We start from the raw sequence: 27,453 nt of genomic DNA on the forward strand, positions 1-27,453 counted from the left end.
GTCAGAGTGTGACTGGGGTGTTCTAGTCTATTATTTTTATGTGGTGTTCTAGTTTATTATTTGTATGTGGCGTTCTAGTTTTCCTATTTCTATGTTGGTGTGCTTGATATGGTTCCCAATTAAAGGCAGCTGGTAATCGTTGTCTCTAATTGGGGATCATATTTAGGTAGCCTTTTTTCCACCTGTGTTTTGTGGGATATTGAATTTTGTATTTTGAGTAAGTGTATATAGCACCTCTGTAGTCACGGTTCGTTGTTCATTTATTGTTTATTGTTTTTGTTAAGTTTCACCATTAATAAATTATGTGGAACTGTAATCACGCTGCGCCTTGGTCCGTTTCTACAAACGATCGTGACAACGTGTTACATTTTGAATGCTTAGCAGGACAAGAAAATGGTCCAATTACACACTTCTCAAGAGAACTTGGAGTGTGCCCCTGCTACCCCCGCCCCCCCCCCCCCCCCCCCCCCCAAAAAGAATGGTGCCATCTGGTTTGCTTAATATAAGGAATTTGAAATTATTTATACTTTTACTTTTGATACTTAAGTATATTTTAGCAATTATATTTACTTTAGATACTTAAGTATATTTAAAACGTAATACTTTTAGACTTTTACTCAAGTAGTATTTTACTGGGTGACTTTCCTTCATTAACATGTCAACTTCATAACAAACACTGGGAGACATCTACAAGTGGCAAAACAAGCTCTGTGTGCCCTTTCCAAAAATAATTAAATACATGTATGGTTGACCCCCCAAAATTATTTGGGTGATTCCATGCAAGGATAGCCCCAATAAGTTTTTTTGTATCTCAGATTGTTCTGGCAATTCTCACATAGAAACTTAATTGGTAGGAAGGATGTTTAACATGCTTGTTATATTTGTATCACAAACCATTTTTGAGAAAATCATGATGAAAGTGGCCATTTTAGGCCCTTTTTAAACCTGCACATGCCTACTGTAAGACCCTATGATCTGTGAACCGTACATTATACTGTCAAGGCTGTGGGTAACTGGCGAAAGGAGTCAGGCGCAGGAGAGCTGAGATGTGTGGACAAGGAATTTAATACAAGAAAACACCAGTATAAACACAATACTATGGTGCTGGAAAAATACCGGTACCACGAAATAAACGGGCGTAAAAACCAAACCCGGCAACAATATACCAGCTTTCAGATACAGCCTTAAAATAAAACAAACACGCACACAAACATGGGGGAAACCAGAGGGTAAATAAACAAAGACAAAACAAATGGAAAATGAAAAGTGGATCGGTGATGGCTAGAAGGCCGGTGACGTCAACCGCCAAACGCCGCTCGAACAAGGAGGGACCGACTCTGGCGGAAGTTGGAGTCGGTCCCCCCCTACAGACAACATCTTGTGGTCACTTCTTATAGTTTGCTCTAAAATATGGAGAATGACTAGAATCTGAAAAACACATTTTCACATTAATTATTAAACATAAAAAAGTACCCTTTTTGGTTTAGCTTATTTTATACATATTGTTTGGAACAAAATACTTTTCAAACATTTCAAACATATTTCCAGAGTGGGCTCTGGTACTTTTGAAGATAAGACATATTATAATATGAGAAATTGACTTTATAGGTCATTAACCAATCACCGCCCTCCTTTAGGATTGTACATTCAGCAAATCACCAGCGGAGAGAGTTCCCTTTGAATCCATTTTCCCATTCACTGTGTTGGTGGTGCTCATAACAAAAAAATTTGCATAAAGCCCACTCTGGAAATTTTATCTATTGTTCCAAACAATGTCTTAAATTGAACAACATCAAAAAGGGAACTTTTGAGATGTTAATATTTTTAATGTTGAATAAATTAATGTTTTTAGAATCTAGACATACTCCATATTTTAGAGCACACTCTAAGGTGTACATAATTATACCAAAATGTTGCCTGTATCATGGATGAGTTGGCAATGGATGGTAACCTACAGGGTTGAGTAGACTTGGCATTGAAACTGAGGAAGAGGTGGATGAGAGAGCCTTGCTATTTCACTGAGAAGGTGAAATAAAAGAGTGGAGAAAGTGATGAGACAAAGATCAGGTCCTGCTTCTGATATCTAAACAGTGTGAGGGATGACTAGATGGGTTGCTCCCGATACAATATTGCTATTTAAACGCTTAACACGTTTACCCTCTTAATGTACTGTTATTGTGTGAGATGATTAGAGTTTTTAAAAAGTCTATTTTTTTTTGTGCATCTGAAATTGAGACCTGCCTCTTGATTGCATTGTAATGATCTGATCCAGATCTGTGACTGTATGGGTCTGATTAAACAACAACAGCAGTGGCTGCTGAAATTGAAGTGCCTCATGTGACAAGGGACAAATTACCCAGGAGTGCATTTTACTGAGGAGGAAATTATGGGAGCATTAAGTATGCATTGTTCTGCAGTGTTCAGGATGCTCACTGTCTGTGATTGATTAAACCAAGCTTTTTATGTGTTTTTGCACCGCAACAGAATGTGCTGTGATGCAGCTTTACTGCTTGATTTCTAACAATGTTGATAAGAGCTTGGTTATTATTTAGCCAACTGCAGCAGTTTGGCTGTGAGACTGTGGATGCCTCCCTCCCTCCAGTCCTTCGTACAGTAGCACGGTGGGCTTAATTGAATGCCAGTAGTAAGCCTGAGCGCGAGCCACACTTAGCCACCACTAGTCTCTCTCAGCCTGGCAGGCTACTGGTCTCCCACGGTGGTAATCCTAAACCCCAGGGTCCCCCTCCCCTTGTTAAAGGGAGCATTAAGAGGAGGGGTCTGCCTGACTGTGTGTGCCTCTTTCTCAGTCTCTTTGACAGTGTGTCAATGCTCTGACCTCTGGCATCTACAGCTGTGCTGGCCTCTCTTCTCCTGTTCCACGCAGCACAGCACCCAGCAGCACAGCACACAACACACACATGGCCAGCCAGCCCTCCCCTCCTCATCCATAGCCCTGACCCCTCTAAAGCTTAGCTAGGTGCTCAGTGCTTCTGCTGTGCCCATGTGCTGGTAATGCTGTCCACCTCTCTCTGTTTCTCTCTCTCTATCCTCTCTCTCTCTTCTTACCGTCTGTTATTTCACCTTTCCTCTTCTCCTTTTTTTCCAAAGACAGTGTTGGAACCAGTCATTAATGTTCCATGTGGACATTAATTTGTAATGTCTTGGAGGCAGTCATCAGTGCTTTGTAAGAGTCCACAGACCTCCGAGTCTATCTGATGACATTGATGAGCTAATCAGTCAAAGCTATCATTTGAAAAGCTGCAGGACCCTGCTCTCTCTCCATGCTTTATTCATTTCAAAGCCAACGCATTCATTGAATTCATCAGCTTCCTGTTCAGCTTAAAGGACACACTGCAATGCATTCATGAATGGCTCATCGCTGGGAAATACCTTAATAAAGCCATGTTCTGCTGCTCTTGAAATCACTGACATGATAATAACACGGATTCAGTTTGTTGATGTTACTACGGGCGACGAAACACTACTTGGATTTAGATTTTATCTGAGTTTCTGATGCTGGATAACATCTATTAATGCCCTGTAACAGTTTTGAAAGCTTGACATGAACATCCCTTCTATATCCAGAGGTCAGAAACAGAGCCCCCTCTGTCTCCTAAGAAAATGTCATATGTAACGCTTTTGTATCATCTAATGCTAAATTTGTGTCCAGAAGCTTTTTAGAGTATAATGAGTGTTTTAGCTTCCATCATTGTTTTGCCCATAACAGGAAGCGTGACTGATTGCCTCTGTACCCGCGTGCTCTTTGTTTGCTGTTCATGTACTGGTAGCTATGCTGACTGCGCTGGCTTCCTGTGTGTGTGGAACGCTCAGGCTTTGTTGGGGCAGCGGAGCAGAGAGCTCTGTGCAGGCAGCACGGCCAACAAGGGGTTAAATATTTCACCACCCCCTTGTTTTTCAGAGGCGATAGCACTGTTGTCTCTTTGGTCTCGTAGCAGCTTTACTTACCTCGCAGAGAGAGCGGGAGGGAAACGGTTAGAAAGGAGAGCATGTCAATGAATTCCTTGTCTGCACCTAAAGGGGAGTATTCATGGGCTGGAATTTTAGGGATGACGCCGGAGGTCCTCTGTGCTGACCCCTGTGCTTCCCCTCCCGCCCAATCCCCCACTCAGATTCCTGGGTCCGAGGCAGGGACTGTTAGTGCTTAGTCCTTGAGCAGCTGAAACCTGATACTGAGAGCACGGAGGTGCAGGAGAGTCCGCTAAGCTTTACTTTTATGGCACCAAGTCAGGTCAGCTTGTTTACGTCCTTTATTTATTGTTCTCTCTCCTTCTGTTCCCTCTCAGAACCACAGACACGAAAGACCTCACTCTGGTATCATCGCCAAGCATAACTATTGATATTAATGAATTAATCAGTACCTCAGTAATAAGTCACAGAAGGGAAGTATGTGTGTGGGTGAGTTTGTAATACGAGCTTGCAAGTGTGAATTATTGTGTGCGCCTGTGTGTGTGTGCGTGCGTGCGTGCGTGCGTGTCTGCGTCTGCTCCGTTCTTGTTGTGTAAGACTTTATCATGACCAGGTAATCATTTAACCCTGCTTTCTGGCTCTGGCTGAGCTGATCAGAGAGAGGAGTGAGAAGACTAACATGGATAGTTTCCTTATTTACACTGCCCTGTGCTCTCTGTCTCAGCCCACACACACTGCACAAACTCACACACAGATACCTTCACTGACACTAGAAGGAAATATACTACGCCAAAATAGAAACGCGACATGCAACAATTTCACAGATTTGACTGAGTTACAGTTCATATGAGGAAATCAGTCAATTGAAATAAATTCATTAGGCCCTAATTTATGGATTTCACACGACTGGGAATACAGCTATGCATTTAGATACCTTAAAATAAATGGCCCTCTAATGGGCCTCAGGATCTCGTCACGGTATTTTTGTGCATTCAAATTTCCATCGATAAAATGCCCATACCATAACCTCACCGCCACCATAGGGCATTCTGTTCACAACGTGGATATCAGTAAACCGCACGCCCACACAACGCCATACACATGGTCTGCGGTTGTGAAGCTGGTTGGACGCACTGTTAAATTCTCTAAAATGACGTTGGAGACAGCTTATGGTAGAGAAATTAACATTAAATTATCTGGCAACAGCTCTAGTGGACATTCCTGCAGTCAGCATGCCAATTGCATGGCCCCTCAAAACTGTGGCATCGTGTTGTGTGACAAAACTGCACATTTTAGAGTGGCCTTTTATTGTTCCCAGCTCAAGGTGCACCTGTGTAATGATCAAGCTATTTAATCAGCTTCTTGATATGCCTCACCTGTCAGGTGGATGGCTCCAACCCACTGGCTCCAGGTCATCTATAAGTATTTGCTAGGTAAAGCCCCGCCTTATCTCAGCTCATTGGTCACCATAGCAACACCCACCCGTAGCACGCGCTCCAGCAGGTATGTTTCACTGGTCATCCCCAAAGCCAACACCTCGTTTGGCTGCCTTTCCTTCCAGTTCTCTGCTGCCAATGACTGGAACGAATTGCAAAAATCACTGAAGCTGGAGACTTATATCTCCCTCACTAACTTTAAGCATTGGCTGTCGGAAAAGCTAACCGATCACTGCACCCGTACACAGCCCATCTGTAAATAGCCCACCCAACTACGTCATCCCCATATTGTTTTGTTTTTTTGTTGCTCTTTTGCACCCGAGTATCTCTACTTGCACATCATCAACTGCACATCTATCACTCCAGTGTTAATGCAAAATTGTAATTATTTCACCACTATGGCCTATTTATTGCCTTACCTCCCTAATCTTACTACATTTGCACACACTGTATATAGATTTTTATATTGTGTTATTTGACTGTACGTTTGTTTATCCCATGTGTTGTTATTTTTGTCGCACTGCTTTGCTTTATCTTGGCCAGGTCGCAGTTGTAAATGAGAACTTGTTCTCAACTGGCCTACCTGGTAAAAATAAAGGTGAAATTAAACATTTTAAAATAAATCTTAACAAAGGAGAAATGCTAGCTAACAGGGATGTAAGCAAATTTGTACACAAAATTTGAGAGAAATAAGCTATTTGTACATATGGAAAATTCAGGTCAGGAACCAGCTCATGGGACCAACACTTTTCATGTTGCATTTATATATTTTTCAGTGTAGATGGACACTAGATGGATAGTCCTCAATCATCTCTCTCTCTCTCTCTCTCTCTCTCTCTCTCTCTCTCTCTCTCTGTCTCTCTCTCTCTCTCTCTCTCTCTCTCATATGTCACCAGGTCAGGGGAAGAGGAAAGAAACTTCCAGTTATGTTACTGTAAGACAAAGATGAAATGAGTGCAGCAGATAAAATGATGAAAACACGACAGTCCCCAGTGACCTTGGCCATAATCTTTAGCTTCGTTTTCTATCTGCCCTCAAAAGGCAATGCTCGTGTCTCTGAAAAGCAGACAATTTGAAACCTTCTCTGTTGCATTCCACTATTGATCTGAGCAAATCTGTATTCAAGCCATTCAAAATGCAGTCGTTTGAGTTACTGACCTAAATGAATGTTTATTACAGCCTCTCTGTGCCAGCGGCCTTCAGGGCCTTAACAGCCAACAAACACCTTCTGAATTACATTTTATCCCTGGCAGAAGAAGCAGATTTCAAAGTGACAATCACATAATCGCTGTCACCTTGCTCTTGGTGTTGATGATTGACCCTGCAGGTGATTACAGAGCAAGGAAACATCAAAGTGGCCCAGCAATAGGGCTGGGAATTGCCAGGGACCTCACAATACGATGTTATCACGATACTTATGTGCCGATACAATATGTATTGCGATTCCCACAATTCTCATGATCCCTCCTATTGTGATTAGATACTGTGATTTTATTGCGATTTGATGTTCCAAACATATTGCTCATCATATGTCTGCTGCAGAGAGACAAGAGAGAGTTATGAGAAAATGACTTTTGATAAGTCATGGAAATAAAAGTGCTGAAAACAAATTGTCTCCCTATTTTAAAAAATTATGGAGAACTAGCTTTGAAGGACAAATAGTGGCGTTTTGTTGCAAGTACAGCCAACTAGCACAAAAATAATATTGCAATATTGTCTAACGATACGATATATCAGCAAAAATAATATCCTGATATGCAGTGGTGTAAAGTACTTAAGTAAAAATACTTAAAATACTTGTCAAGAGAACATCCCTGGTCATCCTTACTGCCTCTGATCTAGCGGACTCACTAAACACATATGCTTCATTTGTAAATTATGTCTTAGTGTTGGAGTGTTCCCCTGGCTATCTGTAAATAAATAAATAAAAATAAATTGTGCCGCTATACAAGTTACAATTTTACCTTTACTTTTGATACTAAAGTATAAACCAAATACTCTACTTTTACTTGAGTAGTATTTCACTGGGTGACTTTCACTTCTACTTAAGTCATTTTATTTTAAGGTATCTTTACTTTTACACAAGTATGACAATTGAGTACTTTTTCTGTTTCCTCCATCACTAGCCAGCAATGTGTTCCATTTGGTACAATGGCAGAACCAGACGGTATTGAGTGCATCATGTCTCAAAGGCAGTAGGTAGGTGGATTGTCAGCAGCACATCAAGGTGGTTTATTATGGTACTGGAAGCTGGCAGACAGTAGCATGCACAGTAATCAGACAGTGTACAGTTATTGTGCTTTTTTTATTCTATAACACACATCAATATCTGCCACCACAGCTCCATGTTTTCTTTGTGATAAGAAAGAATTCACCAGTCTGTTCCTTCTACATTCACCTGGCAGTCTATTCTCTTGTGCTTGTAGGTGTGGATAGTTCATTGTCACTGTGCTGAAAAGCATGTTCTTGCTAGTGAGTGTGAATGAATTCTCTTGAGACCAAACTCTAACCTATCTTGCTAAGGCTGTTTGCTCATGAGCACTGAGCGTATTTTCTGTGTAGCTGTGTAGGTGTAACGTATGTATTTCTCTGCTATTTGTGTAGGTGTGACATCGGGAGCAGAGCTCTCCTTCACCCTGGAGCCCAGTGACATCATCGCGGTGCAGGAGCAGCCCCTCATGCTGCACTGTCAGGTGGACGGTATCCCACCAATCACCACGCAGTGGAGGAGGAACGGAATCCTCCTGGTGGATGACCAATACTACACCATGTTCCACAACGGCACTCTGCTGATTGGACACTTCCAGAGGACCAAGTCTCACGGCTCAACTGATGAAGGGGATTATGAGTGCGTGGGCCAGAACTCCTTTGGTCTGGTGGTGAGCCGCAGAGCCAGGGTGCAGGCAGCCAGTAAGTGTTCCTTTAATAACCTTGCTACGGGGGTTATTACTGCCATAGTAGTACCATGTTATTACAATGTAATTGAAAAGCATAATTAGCAATCCCCAACATATTACCAACATTGGTAATAGGATAGGTATTTGTTGATTGCTAGCAAGTATGACTCAGTGAATACAATGAATATGCATACAATAATTCAATAATATGTCGGTTGAAGTTTAAATCTGCTGAACTTTTTGCCGTCACTATTGTTGAAAGGTGGTGAAATCTGACGTTGGGTTTGTTAACCCATGTCTACAGCATGTCTCTCATGTAGCCGACCGCTGCTGGATACGTGGCTGTACAGTCAGAGTAACCAGCAGGATACTGTATTTACCCAGCTTTAATATTGGAGCCACATTATGTTTGGATGAGCCCAATATGAGAGACTTAGGGAGCCAGGGATTTGATGGTTTGACAAAGAAGCCTTATTTCCAAAGGAACATTAGCATTTTGGATTTTGCCCTCCCTTCGTGTAATGTTGCATGTCCCTAGTAATATTTCATACTTAATCTGTGCTCTTCTCTGGAATTTACTATTAGCAAGCCTTCATACTTGGCGTTCACACTGCGTTGTTGTGCCTGCTGTAATCTCAATGTGTTGCTGATGGCCCTCTCGCTGGTTGCTGGCACCAAGATCAATTTTCTGCGCTCTGCTCTAGCCACAAAGCTCTTTTTTTTGGATTCACTTGAGTTCCACGTCAAGTGCTAAGCATTGGAACCATGGCACAGGGATAACATACTTACAATCTGTCTCTTTGGTGGAGAGAAAATGTGGCTGTTTGGTTCAGACTCTCAGAGCAGTCTCTATTGAACTCTATCCTTCTCTCTCTCTCTCTTTCTCTCTTTTTTTCTCTCCCCGTTCCATTTCTCTCCCCTCTCTCTCTATCACCATCTCCATGTGTGTATCCCTCCGTCAAAAGAAAGCCATCCCCCTGTCCTCTAGCCCTCTGCTCTGTTTGACCAGACATGTGGCTGTTGTTTGGAGAGAGACAGAGAACAGCACTGTGCTGGACACTGCCTCGTCTCTTATTCCTGCCTTGGCGTTTCTCATTCTGATACTGTAGCTATGTACACTGCACAGTGTATGTGTAGATTACACTGTAAACATACGGCTATTGCGTTGTCAAGGCTGTGCTTGACTTGACTGGAAACGGAAGAAAACGTAGTGGCAATGGTCATTTAAACACATAGACAGTATAGCTTACATGGTGGAGTTATTCCAGTGGAGGCTGCTGAGGGGAGGACGGCTCATGATAATGGCTGGTATGGAGTCAGTGGAGTGGTATCAACCACATGGTAACCATGTTTTTGATGTGTTTGATACCATTCCACGGACTCCATTCCAGCCATTATCATGAGCCGTCCTCCCCTCAGCAGCCTCCACGGAGTTGGTCTCAAAGTGAATGTGTTATGCTATGTGGCGCTTGTTATTTTCAGAAGGTCTCGTCTCCTTGCTTCATGAGGCTTCGGGTCGTTGTAACTGAACAATGAAGTGACCGTAGAGCAGAGGGTTGGTGGTGTCTTAAGTAAGGCAGCCACAGTAATTGATGTGGTCTCCAAGCTTGTGAAGCAGCCTTTGTCCTTTAACGGCTAATAGAAGACCCTCTGTATTGAACTCTGTACCTTCATATGTTTGTTAATGATGATGTGGTGTGCTCCAGTGCTCCATTGCTGTGCAGTGCTGGAGAACAATAGACAAACCCATGTGTTTCTGTGGAAGAAGAAAGAAACGGTATATGTCAGTGCCGTACACTGGAGAACAATGGGTCAGTTGAATGTGCAGTATTCTTTAAAAAAAAACTTTGTGTTTACACACACGCGCACACACACACACACACACACACACACACACACACACACACACACACACACACACACACACACACACACACACACACACACACACACACACACACACACACACACACACACACACACACACACACACACACACATACTTGCCTACAATATAGTAACTCAAATGCACAGGCATCCACTGCAGAGGTCGTGGGGAGCAATCAAAGCAGCACCTTTGTGATACTGTACAGTTAAGCGTTTCTGAAAGCTCTTCTGTGCTGCGTCGAGTTACACACTGACAGACAAAGGCTGGCAGAGGGCTTAGATTCCTGCCCTGTGTGTAACACAGGCCAGGAAGGAGACAGCTCACTGCTGTGCTGTTGTGTCCATGCGGCCTCGCCGCTCAATGGGACCGAGGTGGCTAAGTGGTCACGGGGAGGGCCCTGCATCTCGCAGGCCACGGGAAAAAGTAATCCCTGCGCAGTGGTGCCGCCAGACACAAGAAACCTTTTAAAACCTCCTTAGGGAGGCTTTCTCTCAAAAGTCAGCCCATAGTTACCGTTTCAGCACCTCCCCGCTTTTACATGAGAGAAAATCCTGGATTTGGCTATTCCATTAATTATTATTTATGATTTAGTGGTCTGAGGGTGGAGTGGATGTAAAACCGGGAGGGGGGGTTGAAATGAAAATCTCTGCTGATAGCACCTGAGGAATATATATATTTTATATATTTTTTTAACCTTTATTTAACTGGGCAAGTCAGTTAAGAACTAATTCATATTTACAAAGACGGCCTACCCCGGCCAAACCTGGGCCAATTGTGCACCGCCCTGTGGGACTTCCAATCACAGCTGGATGTGATACAGTCTGGATTTGAACCAGGGACTGATATGCAGTGCCTTAGACCGCTGCGCCACTCGAGCATGCCCATAGCAGGTATAATAATGGAATTATTTTTTTCAGCAACGTTAGTCCAGTATGCATTATGCATTGCTTTATAATCTATGTTATCTGTTCCTATCTGATTAGCTTTGAGTCTATTATCATTTGAAAGATTTGGCCAACTTTTGCATTTTATTCTCTTAATTGTGTGGTTGACCCTGCTGACTTTGCATATATAATCATTGACCAGAAGGGGAATTTTATGAGGTGTACAGAATAAAGACAAAGGATGAATTCGAATTTTGGGACCAATTATAATATTCACTGCTGAGGGGGTGGCTAATATTAGGTCTGGTCTACAGCTGGTATTACAAACAACCTTTCATATCCAGTGATACAATGAATATGTCACACAATGAATCTACTCATGTATCCACACCTGGCCAGCACAGATCTCTCTGATCTCTCTGAATGTGCTCCGCAATCTGATTACAGGATGTACTAGGATGTAATACTATGTGCAGACAGCTTCTTTCTCTCTGCGTCAAGTTGAAGCTCATTGCTTCGGGTGGTAGGGCTTTTCCCACCACTGGCTCCTCTTGAACAGATAATGGTGTGCTCTCTTCTCTTCTGGGCTTCCTTCCTTTTTGTTTTTCAGGGTCACTTAAATGGATGACCCCTGCCCTGTGACTCATATTGATTAGCTTAAGGATTACTGATGGTCTGGAGGTCACATTCTATCATTATGGCCTTTGACCCCTAAGGAGGGTGTGTTGAGAGAGGGCCCCATTCTAATGAAGCATGTGATATTTACCTGCTGGGAATGGGGATGCCTACCATATGTGTCCTGACATGTCTACCATATGATAGTAACCATGTGTGTGTGTGTGTGTGTGTGTGTGTGTGTGTGTGTGTGTGTGTGTGTGTGTGTGTGTGTGTGTGTGTGTGTGTGTGTGTGCGTGTGTGTGTGTGTGTGTGTGTGTGTGTGTGTGTGTGTGTGTGTGTGTGTGTGTGTGTGTTTTGCTTGCCGATGCGGGACTCAGGCAATTTATGTCTTTGTTGAGTGGCAAAAATAAGCTAAGTGCAGGGCCTTCTCCTTAATGAATCTTTACTTGGTTATCTGAGCCTACAGGACACCAGGCTTCAGGACGGGAGGAAGCAATCATTGTGAAAACGAACAGCTGGGCAATTTCACGGTAACGGAATTACGCTTTGACAAAGTTTAACAAACCATACAACTCTATGCACAAGGACTGCTTTTAACAATTTCCACTGAAAAATGTACATAAATCTAATTTAGTGGAAGAACTGTGCAGATGCAAACTTTGGTAACAGAATTACGGTAAAATCTCTCTCAGGTTTTTATGCCACGTTCTCTAAAAACTCTGTTAAATATCTGCTCTGAATGAAGATGAAAAGATGTCTGCAGAAAGAATGAGGTGTCAGCTATGATAGGGCACATTGAGTTAAAAAATATATATTTTGGTTATTGAACTACAGTAAGTGAAGTGGATTTACACCCGGTAACAGAATTACGGTAACGGAATTGCATCATGGATCCCTGATCTGTACTACACAGAAATGCATACTTATGGATATGAATGTCATTCTCCTCATGTTTTCACAAGTTTGGAGCACAGTAGAGTACGGTGCAGTACAATAGCAGAGTAGAGTAGGATAGAGTAGAGTTCAGTTGAGTACAGTAGAGATTAGTATAGTAGAGTTCAGTAAAGTACAGTAAAGTAGAGTATAGTAGAGTTCAGTACAGTTCAGTACAGTAAAGTATAGTATAGTTTTGTACAGTACACTATACTCTACTCTACTGTACTATACTCTACCTTTCTTCACTGTACTGTACCTTATCGTACTGTACTACTGTATTGTACTGTACTGTATTGTGCTCTACTCACTGTACTGTACTGTACTGTGCTATCCAAACTTGTGAAACATACGTCTATGATAGATTTGGTCCAGTCCGGTCCATCTGTGGACTTTAACATCAAGGCCATGGGTGAACTGACCAAATTTCAACTACATTTCAACATCCATGGACGTCCGGTGTCGGTCGGTGCTCAGTGGGTGAGGATGCTAGTTACAGGAAATGGAAAGAGATGGGGCTCATGGGTAGGTGTCAGTAAGAGCTGGGAGAGGTGACATTAACTGGAGAGGGAGAGAGAGAGGGAGGAGTTGTCCCACCAGACACCAGAAAGACAAAGAAAACAGTTATGAGCTAAACATAAAAGGGAAGACAGTAGCAGGTGACCCAACTGTGGTTTGTGACTATTAGGATTTCCCATTGTAGCTAATTCAGTTGCAGTAATTCCATTACTGAATTGGTAACGGAATAACGAGTTTTAATCAATCAATAATTCATAAACAAAATCGATATCCGTATAAACACAAATTGATAGGTCTACCTTTACTTCTTACTTCTGTGAGCTTTCATTATCCTCTCTCATTAGGTAGAGACATTTGAAAATATTCTAAAATGTAAAGATATGTAGGTTTTTAGTAAAGGAATTACAAGATAATATTTCTTAAACTTACAGAAGGTATACCTTTTAAGACTTTTTCTGGGAGATGTTTTCTAAGACCTCTTTTCCATTTGTTTACCCAGAAATTACTTATGCCTAGTTTTTAAGATGGAAAATTGTTGGAAAATGTATCTATGCCTTTATTTCCCATAAATATAGACTCTTAGCTTTCATTTGACACCCAATTTGATATGCTTCTAAAAACTTCACATGTTGGTGCTAATGGGTCTTTTTCAGTGGAAATGCCCAGGTAGAGAATGGACAAATGGGCTCCGCAGGAATTCACAGCCCCAATGTCTCATGCAGCCCATCGTGGCGTGGTCATGTCTATTGTTGTTTGGGAAAATGGTGGTTAAAGCATGATCCTCTCAGTAAAGGTCAGTAAAGGTCTCTGTGTGCTCCTGGGTGCACTGTCGCAAACATAAAATGCTTCTGGGCTTACAAACCAGAGTCAATGTCCCTTTGATTGCCGCACGTACAGATGCCCTGCAAGATATGGAGTTTGATCTATGAATCATTACACATCACGAGGGGCTTGAACAATTCACACTGGGTATTGTTATCACGTGAAGCAAAATCCATATTTCCTTCTTCAAAAGCAGTGGGCCTAGTTCTTGTTTTTTTATATCATCCAGTTGGAGCCTTTGTTAGTTTGTTTTTTATTCTTCAGTAAAAGGATGTGATGGACTGGAGTGATTCACTGCTGGATGGAGCCAATGACCTATATAAACCCTGGATTGCTGATGCTATTTATTGGCCATTGAGAGGCTTTGAAGTCACCAGTCGGCCATATTGGTACTCCACAGTAGAAACAGTCATCCATAGGAATTAATGGAATTCTACAGTATTTCAACGTTTCAAGGAAAAAATTACATGTATTTTTGTTGTTGTAGTAAGGACAGTAACATTAGTAATCTCTCAAAATTATATTTTAAGGAATGAAAATGTATACTTTTTTTTATTTTACATTTTTATGTTAAGCTCACATAATATAATTTAAAAGCATCCATTAAGGTGTCCATAATAAAATAAACATGGCATAAACGAATGTAGACATTCATAAATTAATTTCTATAGCTTCCAATATATTTTTTACAACAGTGGGGGAGTGCCAAAATGGGGGTGCGGTAGCTTCAGTCATCTAGTGTATATATAAATCAATGGATGAAGCCCAGTAGGAATCAACCCTGGCTCACCCACTGGAGGAGACATGAGAAGAGATGTGGCAAAAGGGAAACAGCTCTGCTCTTCTTTCCTCCCAGGGAGAAGGGACAGGTGAAGGAAGGGAGTATTTCTCACCACCTTCCTCCTCCTCAGAATTTGAACTACATATTGATTATCTCAGGGTACACCATCAGGGCCTTTCTGTCTGTCCACCTATCTCCAGCCAGTGGAGTGGAGGAAGAAGTGTTGATGGGAGGTGAAAAAATGCTCTGATGATGTTATCAGTCTCGGAATGGTTCCGTTTCTGTTCGATGCCTCTACTTAGCTCTCAGCTGTTCCTGTATTGCACTTTTGGGGGGGGTTGTCTAAATACTTGGTACAGAGGATTGTGATACAGGAAGAAGTGCTGGGTAATGTTCTGTCAGTGCAGAAGGCCTCTCATAGGGAAGACACTAATAGCCAACCTCCAGCAGGGGCAGTTTAGCATATGAGAGAGGCTTGAACCATTTCAGATCTCTTTTATCCTTTTAGGGCCCACCAATAGAGAAATACATTTGAGACGGGAAGGAAGCTGAGACCTTTTTTCTCTCCTTTAAAGAGAGGTGGCATAGATCTGTTGCTCAAGACTTCTAAAGATCAAAGGCTATTTTTTGTCTGATGTATTTGTCTGTGTTGGGGCTCATGCTCAATTTGTACTTTAGGGTAATTTGTGTGCATTACAGCCTCGCTCCCTACACCACGGCACCATGGCAGTCTCAGTAACAGGCAGGCATTGCTGCCATGCAAATGGTGGCGCGATTAGTGAAGCCTCTTTATAGCCCCCCTCAGATAAAGTGTCCCGCCCGGCCCTCAACCCCATCCACCATAAATTGTTCTTCTTATTTACTTGTCTGCCGTGTGTGTGAGCTCTCTGCTGGGAGCTGGTGCAGCATGGGCTCCCCGTCGGCCCGCTCAATTGGCCAGACGTCCAGGAAACACTTATTTTTGTAAATGTTATCTCTTTGATGGCTTTGCCTCTCTCCCTCTACTTCTCCGTCTCTCCCTCCCGTTTCTCTTGGAGTTCCTCATTAGCTTAGGCTCAGGAAGCTTTTCATCATTTCAATTAATTACAGTGCTCAGTATAGTAGACCGGCCGGACCAGCGGTTTACTGATTGGTCCGCCTTTTATGCCCCGCACGCCTGTCACCAGGCAACTGATCATAAAAGCCCTCGCTTACAAAATAGGATCAATCGAAATGACAGGCTTTTGTCCCCTTTTTTATGCATTAATTGGAAAGAGTTTAAGCTTTGTTAAGTTATAATTTATTTTAATTCTGGGGACCATTCAGGCTCTGAGTCTGTAATTGACCTGGGTAACCCTGGGGTGATGAAGAGAAGCACGGTGGGGTGTTGGGTGGAAAAAAGGAAAGGCCAAACATGAAGAGTGAAGTTGAAAATAGACAAATAGGTACAACTCCATTCTGACTACCATTTGTGTGTGTTTTCTATACATACAGTATCCCAGACAGATGGTGTTTAATTGCCCTCCCAGCCTAACGCCGGGATGTTGAATGATAGTTTATAAAACAGAAGATTGCAGGGGCTGTCAGGGATAAAAAGAGGAGCAGAATGTTAGAGAGAGACTACCTGTAACAACACCGTCATCTGTGTGAATGTAACTATCAGTTCCTCTCAAATCACATTTTTTGTATTGAAGTCAATTTACCCAATTAAGGGCTTTTTTCAAATGTATTATTTAGCTAGGTAAATCAGTTAAGAACAAATTCTTATATACAATGACGGCCTAGTGGGTTAACTGCCTTGTTCAGGGGCAGAACGACAGATTTTAACCTTGTCAGCTCAGGGATTTGATCCAACAGCCTTTCAGTCACTGGACAACAGCCTTTCAGTCACTGGCCCAACACTCTAACCACTAGTCTACCTGACATCTACAGCAGGCTATTGAGGCTACTGTAGATCTTCATTGCAAAACAGTATGTTTTTATCAGTTATTTGGTTACGTGAATACATTTAGTATAGTTTTATCTAAAAAATAGAACTTTTTTAAATGTTTCACAATTTAGTATTTTCTGAAATTCACTGAGTAGGATGGTCCTCCCCTTCCTCATCTGAGGAGCCTCCACTGGCGTTTAGAAGATATAATTGTTTTCTCTGGCATAGTCAATATCCAAGATATCCATAAATTCCTCAAGATCAAAAAGGATGCCACTACTTTGCCTTGGAGCAATCAAATCGAATTGTATTTATTACATGCGCCGAATACAACAGGTGTAGACCTTAAAGTGAAATGCTTACTTACAAGCCATTAACCAACAATGCAGTTTTAAGAATAATACCTAAAAAAAGAAATAAAAGTAACAAACAATTAAAAAGCAGCAGTAAAATAACAATAGCAAGGCTATGTACAGGGGGTAATGGTACAGAGTCAGTGTGCGGGGCACCGGTTAGTCGAGGTAATTGAGATAATATGTACATGTAGGTAGAGTTAGTAAGGTGACTATGCATAGATAATAACAGAGTAGCAGCAGAGTCTCATGGCTTGGGGGTAGAATATGTTTAGAAGCCTCTTGGACCTAGACTTGGCGCTCTGGTACCGCTTGTCGTGCGGTAGCAGAGAGAACAGTCTATGGCTAAGGTGGCTGGAGTCTTTGACCATTTTTAGGGCCTTCCTCTGACACCGCCTGGTATAGAAGTCCTGGATGGCAGGAAGCTTGGCCGCAGTGATGTACTGGGACGTACGCACTACCCTCTGTAGTGCCTTGCTGTCGGAGGCCGAACAGTTGCATTACCAGGCAGTGATGCAACCAGTCAGGATGCTCTTGATGTTGCAGCTGTAGAACCTTTTGAGGATCTCAGGACCCATGCCAAATCTTTTCAGTCTTCTGAGGGGGAATAGGTTTTGTTGTGGCCTCTTCACGACTGTCTTGGTGTGCTTGGACCATGTTAGTTTGTTGGTGATGTGGATGTGAACAAGGAGTACAGAATGGGACTGAGTACGCACCCCTGAGAGGCCCTCGTGTTGAGGATCAGCGATGCGGATGGGTTGTTACCTACCCTTACCACCTGCGGGAGGCCCGTCAGGAAGTCTAGGATCCAGTTGCAGAGAGAGGTGTTTAGTCCCAGGGTCCTTAGCTTAGTGATGAGCTTTGAGGGCACTATGGTGTTGAACGCTGAGCTGTAGTCAATGAATAGCATTCTCACATAGGTGTTCCTTTTGTCCATTACATTTTTACATTTAAGTCATTTAGCAGACGCTCTTATCCAGAGCGACTTACAAATTGGTGCATTCACCTTATGATATCCAGTGGAACAACCACTTTACAATAGTGCATCTAACTCTTTTAAGGGGGGGGGGTTAGAAGGATTACTTTATCCTATCCTAGGTATTCCTTAAAGAGGTGGGGTTTCAGGTGTCTCCGGAAGGTGGTGATTGACTCCGCTGACCTGGCGTCGTGAGGGAGTTTGTTCCACCATTGGGGTACCAGAGCAGCGAACAGTTTTGACTGGGCTGAGCGGGAACTGTACTTCCTCAGAGGTAGGGAGGCGAGCAGGCCAGAGGTGGATGAACGCAGTGCCCTTGTTTGGGTGTAGGGCCTGATCAGAGCCTGAAGGTACGGAGGTCCAGGTGTGAAAGGTCAGTGTGGAATGCAATAGAGATGGCATCATCTGTGGATCTATTGGGGCGGTATGCAAATTGGATTGGGTCTAGGTTTTCTGGGATAATGATGTTGATGTGAGCCATGACCAGCCTTTCAAAGCACTTCATGGCTACAGACATGAGTGCTACAAGTCGGTAGTCATTTAGGCAGGTTACCTTAGTGTTCTTGGGCACAGGGCCTATGGTGGTCTGCTTGAAACATGTTGGTATTACAGACTCAGACAGGGAGAGGTTGAAAATGTCAGTGAAGACACTTGTCAGTTGGTAAGCGCATGCACGGAGCACACATCCTGGTAATCCGTCTGGCCCTGCAGCCTTGTAAATGTTGACCTGTTTAAAGGTCTTACTCACATCGGCTGTGGAGAACGTGATCACACGTCCGGAACAGCTGACGCTCTCATGCATGTTTCAGTGTTACTTGCCTCGAAGCGTGCATAGAAGTTATTTAGCTCATCTGATAGGCTAGTGTCACTGGGCAGATCTCAGCTGTGCTTCCCTTTGTAGTCTGTAATAGTTTACAATCCCTGCCACATCCGACGTGCGTCGGAGCCGGTGTAGTATGATTCGATCTTAGTCAGTCCTGTAGTGACGCTTTGCCTGTTTGATGGTTCGTTGGAGGGCATAGTGGGATTTCTTATAAGCTTTGGGGTTAAAGTCCAGATCCTTGAAAGCGGCAGCTCTACCCTTTAGCTCAGTGCGGATGTTGCCTGTATTCCATGGCTTCTGGTTGGGGTATGTACATACAGTCACTGTGGAGGACGATGTCATCAATGCACTTATTGATGAAGCCAGTGTACTCCTCAATGCCATCGGAAGAATCCCGGAACATATTACAGTCTGTGCTAGCAAAACACTCCTGTAGCTTAGCTTAGCTCAGGAGGAGGGGTGCATGTAAAGAATACTGGCATGTTAGCCAGCCACAGTGCTAAACAATAACACTATACTTACTCAGTCATACACCCAGGCAGCACTCTGTGGAGAGTGGTGAGTGTGTTGACACATTGTAATAGCTTTAAAAGGTTTTTCCAGGTATTGGGCAATGGTGTGTGTTTCCAGGTATTGGATAATTATTATTATGTGTGTATGTGGATGGAGGATACAGTATACAGTTGAAGTCAGAAGTTTACATACACTTAGGTTGGAGTCATTAAAACTCGTTTTTCAACCACTCCACCAATTTCTTGTTAACAAACTATAGTTTTGGCAAGTCGGTTAGGACATCTACTTTGTGCATGACACAAGTAATTTTTCCAACAATTGTTTACAGACAGATTATTTCACTTATAATTCACTGTATCACAATTCCAGTGGGTCAGAAGTTTACATACACTAAGTTGACTGTGCCTTTAAACAGCTTGGAAAATTCCAGAAAATGATGTCATGGCTTTAGAAGCTTCTGATAGGCTAATTTACACTATTTGAGTCAATTGGAGGTGTACATGTGGCTGTATTTCAAGGCATACCTTAAAACTCACTGTCTCTTTGCTTGACATCATGAGGAAATCAAAAGAAATCAGCCAAGACCTCAGAAAAAAATTGTAGACCTCCACAAGTCTGGTTCATCCTTGGGATAAATTTCCAAACGCCTGAAGGTACCACGTTCATCTGTACAAACAATAATACTCAAGTATAAACACCATGGAACCACGCAGCCGTCATACCGCTCAGGAAGGAGACACGTTCTGTCTCCTAGAGATGAATGCACTTTGGTGCTAAAAGTGCAAATCAATCCCTGAACAACAGCAAAGGACCTTGTGAAGATGCTGGAGGAAACAGGTACAAAAGTATGTGTATCCACAGTAAAACGAGTCCTATATCGACATAACCTGAAAGGCTGCTCAGCAAGGAAGAAGCCACTGCTCCAAGACCGCCATAAAAAAGCCAAACTACGGTTTGCAACTGCACATGGGGACAAAGATCATACTTTTTGGAGAAATGTCCTCTGGTCTGATGAAACAAAAATAGAACTGTTTGGCCATAATGACCATCGTTATGTTTGGAGGGAAAAAGCGGGGGCTTGCAAGCCGAACATCACCATCCCAACCGTGAAGCACGGGGGTGGCAGCATCATGTTGTGGGAGTGTTTTGCTGCAGGAGGGACTGGTGCACTTCACAAAATAGATGGCATCATCAGGGAGGAAAATTAGGTGGATATATTGAAGTACCATGTCAAGGCATCAGTCAGGAAGTTAGAGCTTGGTCGCAAATGGGTCTTCCAAATGGACAATGTAAGCATACTTCCAAAGTTGTGGCAAAATGGCTTAAGGACAACAAATTCAAGGTATTGGAGTGGCCATCACAAAGCCCTGACCTCAATCCTATAGAACATTTGTGGGCAGAACTGAAAAAGCGTGTGCGAGCAAGGAGGCCTACAAACCTGACTCAGTTACACCAGCTCTGTCAGGAGGAATGGGCCAAAATTCACCCAACTTATTGTGGGAAGCTTGTGGAAGGCTACCCGAAACGTTTGACCCAAGTTAAACAATTTAAAGGCAATGCAACCAAATACTAATTGAGTGTATGTAAACGTCTGACTCACTGGGAATGTGATGAAATAAATAAAAGCTCAAATAAATCATTCTCTCTGCTATTATTCTGACATTTCACATTCTTAAAATAAAGTGGTGATCCTAACTGATCTAAGACAGGGAATTCTTTCTATGATTAAATGTCAGGAATTGCTAAAAACTGAGTTTAAATGTATTTGGCTAAGGTGTATGTAAACTTCGGACTTCAACTGTATATCCTCATGTTTTTGTCTGTGTTGGGGCTCATGCTCAATTTGTAATTTAGGGTAAGTTTTGTGCTGCTAATACAGCCTCCCCACACCACAGCAAGCCCAGTGACAGGCAGGCAGTGTTGTACTGCAAAGGGTGGTGCAATTAGTGAAGCTTCCCCACTGGGCACAGACAATGTTTAACATTTGTCAAACGTGAATTCAATGTGAAATCAACAAAAAAATGCACCATGCCATCGGCAGGGACTTGGAAGTTTGTCAGGATCAGAACACATTTTCAAGGAGCAAAGCCAAGGTAAAAAATGTAAGGAAAGCCCAATTCAGTCTTCTGTAAACCTAATCCTGGGATAGAGTTTTACTTTTCAGAGAGACAATTCCACAAGTGTTTATGCCAAACACGCACCAGCATGGCTTTCCAACAGGTGTTGTGTTCCTAAATAGTCCAGTATCAATCCTGACTTAAATTTGCTTGAAAATCTGAGACAAGGTTTGAATATTGCTGTCCATCAATTATTCCCGACTAAAATGTACTGAGTTTGAACAATTTTTACAAAAAACAATGGACCTACGTTGCCCTAAGAGTTGTGCAAAGGTAGAATATTATTCAAAATGATTCACAGCTGTAATGACTGCCAAAGGTTATTCCACCAACTATTCACTCTGGGCTGTGAAGACATATGCAATCAAGACATCTTAGTTTTTGTATTTTTTATAGATTTTTACAGTTTTCTTTAACCTTCATTCACGTTGTAAATGCGGAGTAGGTTGTGTAGATCTGTGGGTGGAAAAACACATTTAATCCCTTTTTAGATGTCATTTTAAGGCAGCAAATTGTGACGACTGCATAAGTGGTGTGTATACTTTCACTAGTCACTGTATAGTATCCCAGACAGACATGGTAGAACCTCCACTGCTTGGATTTTAACACTACTTTTCTACTCCTCCCATGAGTTGAATGAGAGATGAATAAAAACAGAAGATTGCAGGGGCTGTCGGGGATAAAAGAGGAGCGGAATGGAAGAGAGAGAGAGGCTACCTGTAACAACGCTGTCATTTGTGTGAACGTAACTATCAGTTCCTCTTAGGAGGTGGGGTGCATGTAAAGAATACTGGCATGTTAGCCAGCCACAGAGGTAAACAATAACACTATACTTACTCAGGCAGACACCCAGAAAGCCCTCTGTGGAGAGTGACTAGTGTGTTGACACATTGTAACAGCTTTAAAAGGTTTTTCCAGGTATTGGGCGATGGTGTGTGTGTGTTTCCAGGCGTTGGTTGATTGTTATTGTGTGTGTGTATGTGTATGTGTGGGAGTAGTTGGAGGAGATGCTACTCCGTACCCCTCCCATTCATCCTAGCCTCCTGACTGGGTGGACGCTGAAGCGCCAGCCTTCCATCTCCCTCGGGTTTCCTTTGTCTGTGGGTGAAACCCGCCCCTCAACCCCTCACCCCCCTTCCTCCATCCACCAGCCTGGCCCGAGCCTTTGAAGCTGCCCTGCTGCTGCACTTCCCACTGACACTCAGCTCAATGACTGGGCTGCACAGGTCAGGAGACTGTCTCAATAGAACCGCAGTACACTGGGCCTCCCTCCCTACGGATCTGCTGGGAAATTGGCTTGCAGAGAGAGAGAGAGATTGTAACCACACCAGTGTTTTTTTTTCTTTCGCAATTTGGGTAGATATAAGGTAACATATACTTTGTAGACAGACACATAATGAGAGTAATTCCCCTCATGGAGCTAACAACCACAGGTCTCAGTGCTCAAAGAGTGATCTGTGATGGAAGCAGGGTAAAGGAACCCGCTTACTAGGCTCGTTTTGCTCCTAGCAGAACTCGGCTAAGCGAAGAGAACGCCTGTGCCTCGCATAGTCCCTTAAAATACCTTCGCTGGAAAAATGGGAAAAGAACGACAATATTACTGTTTGCAACAACATAGCCAGTATACACTTCCTCAAAATAGTCAAAATGTATCTAAAATAAATCAAGGAATCTGTCATTAATTTTGAGGTTGTTGCCAAGGTCTTAGTTAGATATTTAGATCAGTATTCCGCAAGTGAAAACAATTGCATGAAAAACTTAATTGAAGAATCCCGTCCATAGTTCCCACTTCTACTAGGAGAGGTACTGTTGACCATGAAGAACGGGCGTAAACTTTGTCTACCAAACTTCTCAACTGCTCAAACAGACGAAGAAAACCCCTGCCGAACACCAAAACAAATAAACTGCACTCATCCTTCCTTCCCTCACTAAAATAAATCAATCTAATGTATTTACATGCACACACGCACACGCATACACACACACCAACATTCTGTTACCGCTCAGGACAGCGTGCCCCCGCCCCCTTCCCAGCCTCCTCTCCACTCCTCTCCCCAGGCACGATGAGAGAGGTGCTGCTGAGAGCTCCTGCCACTGCCTCTGCAAATCACCTCAGTGAGAAAATGCAACATGACATGCCCTTTTTCCTGTTTACCAAAGGCCTACGTCCAAGCTTGGAAAACAGAGATACATAACGTTTTGAGGACCAATGTGGTTATCACTATGCAGATTAATGTGTCTATTTTACCCTGCTGTGCATGGTCATATCTCTCTCTCTCTCTCTGTCTCTTGCTCTATCTCTGCTCTTGGGAGATTGAGGTATAATATGATTTCACTGACTGTAATGCTGAGTTGGGCTGAAGGGCTCAGAGCTCTGGACGCCTGTTGACTGATTATACGTCTTCACAGGTGTCTATCTAATCTACCTGCCAGATGGAGAACTGGGATCTGAGTTAAATTGATGCCAATCTGGTCAAGATAAGTTGGATCATTTCATTATTTAGATTTATGAATTCATATCAGAGTATACCAAACCAATTTTCTTTTTTTGGCTCTGTACATAAATGTAAGAGGATAACCAACTTTAGGAGTTCGGTATGATATATCTTCAAGTGCATTTATTTATTTGTTTTTCTTTTTTTTAAGGGTTGGATCAGCTTTAATATTGCGGATAGATTGTTGCTTCCATCAATGTAATTGTCTGCATCATCTTCATGTGCATTTAGCCAAGGGACATATTACTGTGAAAAATGATTACGATTATTTCTTGGCAAACAACAGACTTCTGGGAAGGGAAATCACATAAGATATACACTACAGTTCAAAAGTTTGGGGTCGCTTAGAAATGTCCTTGTTTTCCATGAAAACATACATTAAATTAGTTGCAAAATGAATATGAATATAGTCAAGATGTTGACAAGGTTATAAATAATGATTTTTAATTGAAATAATAATTGTGTTCTTCAAACTTTGCTTTCGTCAAAGAATCCTCCATTTGCAGCAATTACAGCCTTGCAGACCTTAGGCATTCTAGTTGTCAATTTGTTGAGGCAATCTGAAGAGATTTCACCCCATGCTTCGTGAAGAACCTCCCACAGGTTGGATTGGCTTGATGGGCACTTCTTACGTACCATACAGTCAGGTTGCTCCCACAACAGCTCAATAGGGTTGAGATCCGGTGACTGTGCTGGCCACTCCATTATAGACAGAATACCAGCTGACTGCCTCTTCCCTAAATAGTTATTGCATAGTTTGGAGCTGTACTTTGGGTCATTGTCCTGTTGTAGGAGGAAATTGGCTCCAATTAAGTGCCGTCCACAGGGTATGGCATGGCGTTGCAAAATGGAGTGATAGCCTTCCTTCTTCAAGATCCCTTTTACCCTGTACAAATCTCCCACTATACCAACACCAAACCATCCCCAGACATCACATTGCCTCCACCATGGTTGACAGATGGCGTCAAGCACTCCCCCAGCATCTTTTCATTTTTTCTGCGTCTCACAAATGTTCTTCTTTGTGATCTGAACACCTCAAACTTAGATTAGTCTGTCCATAACACTTTTTCCAATCTTCCTCTGTCCAGTGTCTGTGTTCTTTTGCCCATCTTTTTATTGGCCAGTCTGAGATGTGGCTTTTTCTTTGCAACTCTGCCTAGAAGGCCAGCATCCCGGAGTCGCCTCTTCACTGTTGACAGTGTGACTGGTGTTTTGCAGGTACTATTTAATGAAGCTGCCAGTTGAGGACTTGTGAGGTGTCTGTTTCTCAAACTAGACACTCCAATGTACTTGCCCTCTTGCTCAGTTGTGCACCGGGGCCTCCCACTCCTCTTTCTATTCTGGTTAGAGCCAGTTCGCACTGTTCTGTGAAGGGAGTAGTACACAGCGTTGTATGAGATTTTCAGTTTCTTGGCAATTTCTCGCATGGAATAGCCTTAATTTCTCAGAACAAGAATAGACTGACAAGTTTCAGCTGATAGTCTTTGTTTCTGGCCATTTTGAGCCTGTAATCGAACCCACAAATGCCGATGCTCCAGATACTCAACTAGTTTAAAGAAGGCCAGTTTTATTGCTTCTTTAATCAGGACTACAGTTTTCAGCTGTGCTAACATAATTGCAAAAGGGTTTTCTAATGATCAATTAGCCTTTTAAAATTATAAACTTGGATTAGCTAACGCAACGTAACATTGGAACACAGGAGTGATGGTTTCTGGTGATGGGCCTCTGTACGCCTATGTAGATATTCCATTAAAAATCAACCGTTTCCAGCTACAATAGTCATTTACAACATTAACAATGTCTACACTGGATTTCTGATCAATTTGATGTTATTTTAATGGAGAAAAAAATGTGGTTTTCTTTCAAAAACAAGGACATTTCTAAGTGACCCCAATCTTTTGAACGGTAGTGTGTGTGTGAAGGCAGTCAATGAGGCGTGACAGATTGAAATAGAACAGCTCAGCTCTGACACAGGCGCTGTTCATCTGCCAATACTCTCAATGCTTGTTTTAATCTAAAGCAGGACATTCTAGAAATGGAAGAGCGCTCTCTTCTTCTCTCTGCTCGTGGCTTTCTTGGAAATACTATTTACCTTGTCTCCATTTTGTGTGCCTTGGCTCCATTAGGCTTTTGTATCTGAAGGCCGAACGAACAGCCAGGTGAAATGAGCCCTTGGAAAAACACTTGAAGCAATTATATTTACAAATGCCTCTGCTTACCCAAGTCCCCCACCCGGGATCAAGACATTTTTATTTTCTATTATTTCTTTAAACTGACACATCGCAGACCTGGGAGCTTCTGGAATTGGAGCTTCTTTCTTCCTATTGGTTGGCTGTACACTATTACCGCTTTACCTGTTTATTTCATGCCCTACATGGTGCTGATGTGATACGCGTCAGGAAGAAGATAGTATTGGAATTAGCTCTACCTCAGCTGACAAGCCACGGGAGACATGAAATGGAGGCTCTGCATCTCCGTTTCACTCAAAGAGGTGCCCTAGGTAGTGCCCTAGGCCATGTGCCAGCCTACAGTACCTCCAACCCATCCATCCCTCCACCCAGTCTCACTCAGGCTCCGTTCCCCAGTCTTTAGCTGCCAGCCTGGGCTCTCAGCTCCCTCTCCCAACCCTGGAAGGATCCTTGGAACGTTCCCTGGAAGGCCTCTCATTCCATAGAGAGGAATCCTATGGAATGCAACCTTCAGCGGAGCTGCAGAACAACACAATGACCATTAGAGTCTGTTTAGTACTTTATTGTGTGAATGGCAGGAGCTACTGTACCACTGAGCCGTTCTGATGCACAGGGACCATCACAGAGCTTCTTAAACACTGGGCTATGCTGACACAGGTCATGGGAATGGCAGGTGTGCAGAGCAGAGCTATAACAGTCATACTGTATGGGGAGGAGGAGGGAGGAGGGGGAAGAAAGGGTAGGGGTGTAAACACTATGAAAGCAGCATTGCTCAGTTAGTGTGGCTGTGGCTGTGGCTTGATGTTATCCTGCTCTCTAAGTATCTGCTTGTGTTTACAATACCTCACAGTAAACTGAAGGAACTTAAAAGAGGATATCATTTATGCATAAAGACCCAAATGCATTGATTGCAGTGCGTTGACTGAAAAGGATACTGCCTGGGATATTGAGCTGCTCAAACAAAAAGTTCCCTGATTCCTCGCCTCGCTGCTTCATGTTCAACAAGATTGAAATCCCCATCATATCTTTTTCGAGGAGTGATATTATCACAAGTGGCATTATGTTGTATATGTTTCATATGTTTGCGGGTCATATTCATAACTGGGAAGTGTAGGCTTCCTAGTTGCAGATATATTTTTTCCTCCCCTCCTACTTGTGTGCAAAGAAGAGGAAGGAAAAGCTGGCAAAGCGCCAGCAACATCAATAACTGATAATACACTTATTTCAGAACAAAGCAACTGCTGCAGAGAGAGAGAGAGAGAGAGACGCCTGGAAAACAGCTGCATGTCTCAGAGGAAAGCCATCCTTGTCCGAGGCCTAGCCTCCCACAGCACAGCAGACCACAGCCCTGTTGTGACAGGGGCGCTGTGAAA

The 27,453-nt window shown here is 42.8% G+C and overlaps 1 protein-coding gene across 1 annotated transcript in view; it reads left to right on the forward strand.

Moving 5' to 3' along the window:
- The window catches only part of LOC129854308 (immunoglobulin superfamily DCC subclass member 3-like), a 105,664-nt gene that overhangs the window by 5,581 nt on the left and 72,630 nt on the right, over positions 1-27,453 (forward strand). The window contains exon 2 of the mRNA XM_055921205.1: positions 7,968-8,273. Within this exon, the coding sequence (XP_055777180.1) occupies positions 7,968-8,273 (306 nt within the window). The remainder of the gene's footprint in view (positions 1-7,967; positions 8,274-27,453) is intronic.

Source organism: Salvelinus fontinalis, chromosome 4, assembly GCF_029448725.1.
Source record: "Salvelinus fontinalis isolate EN_2023a chromosome 4, ASM2944872v1, whole genome shotgun sequence".
NCBI classification, from domain to species: domain Eukaryota; kingdom Metazoa; phylum Chordata; class Actinopteri; order Salmoniformes; family Salmonidae; genus Salvelinus; species Salvelinus fontinalis.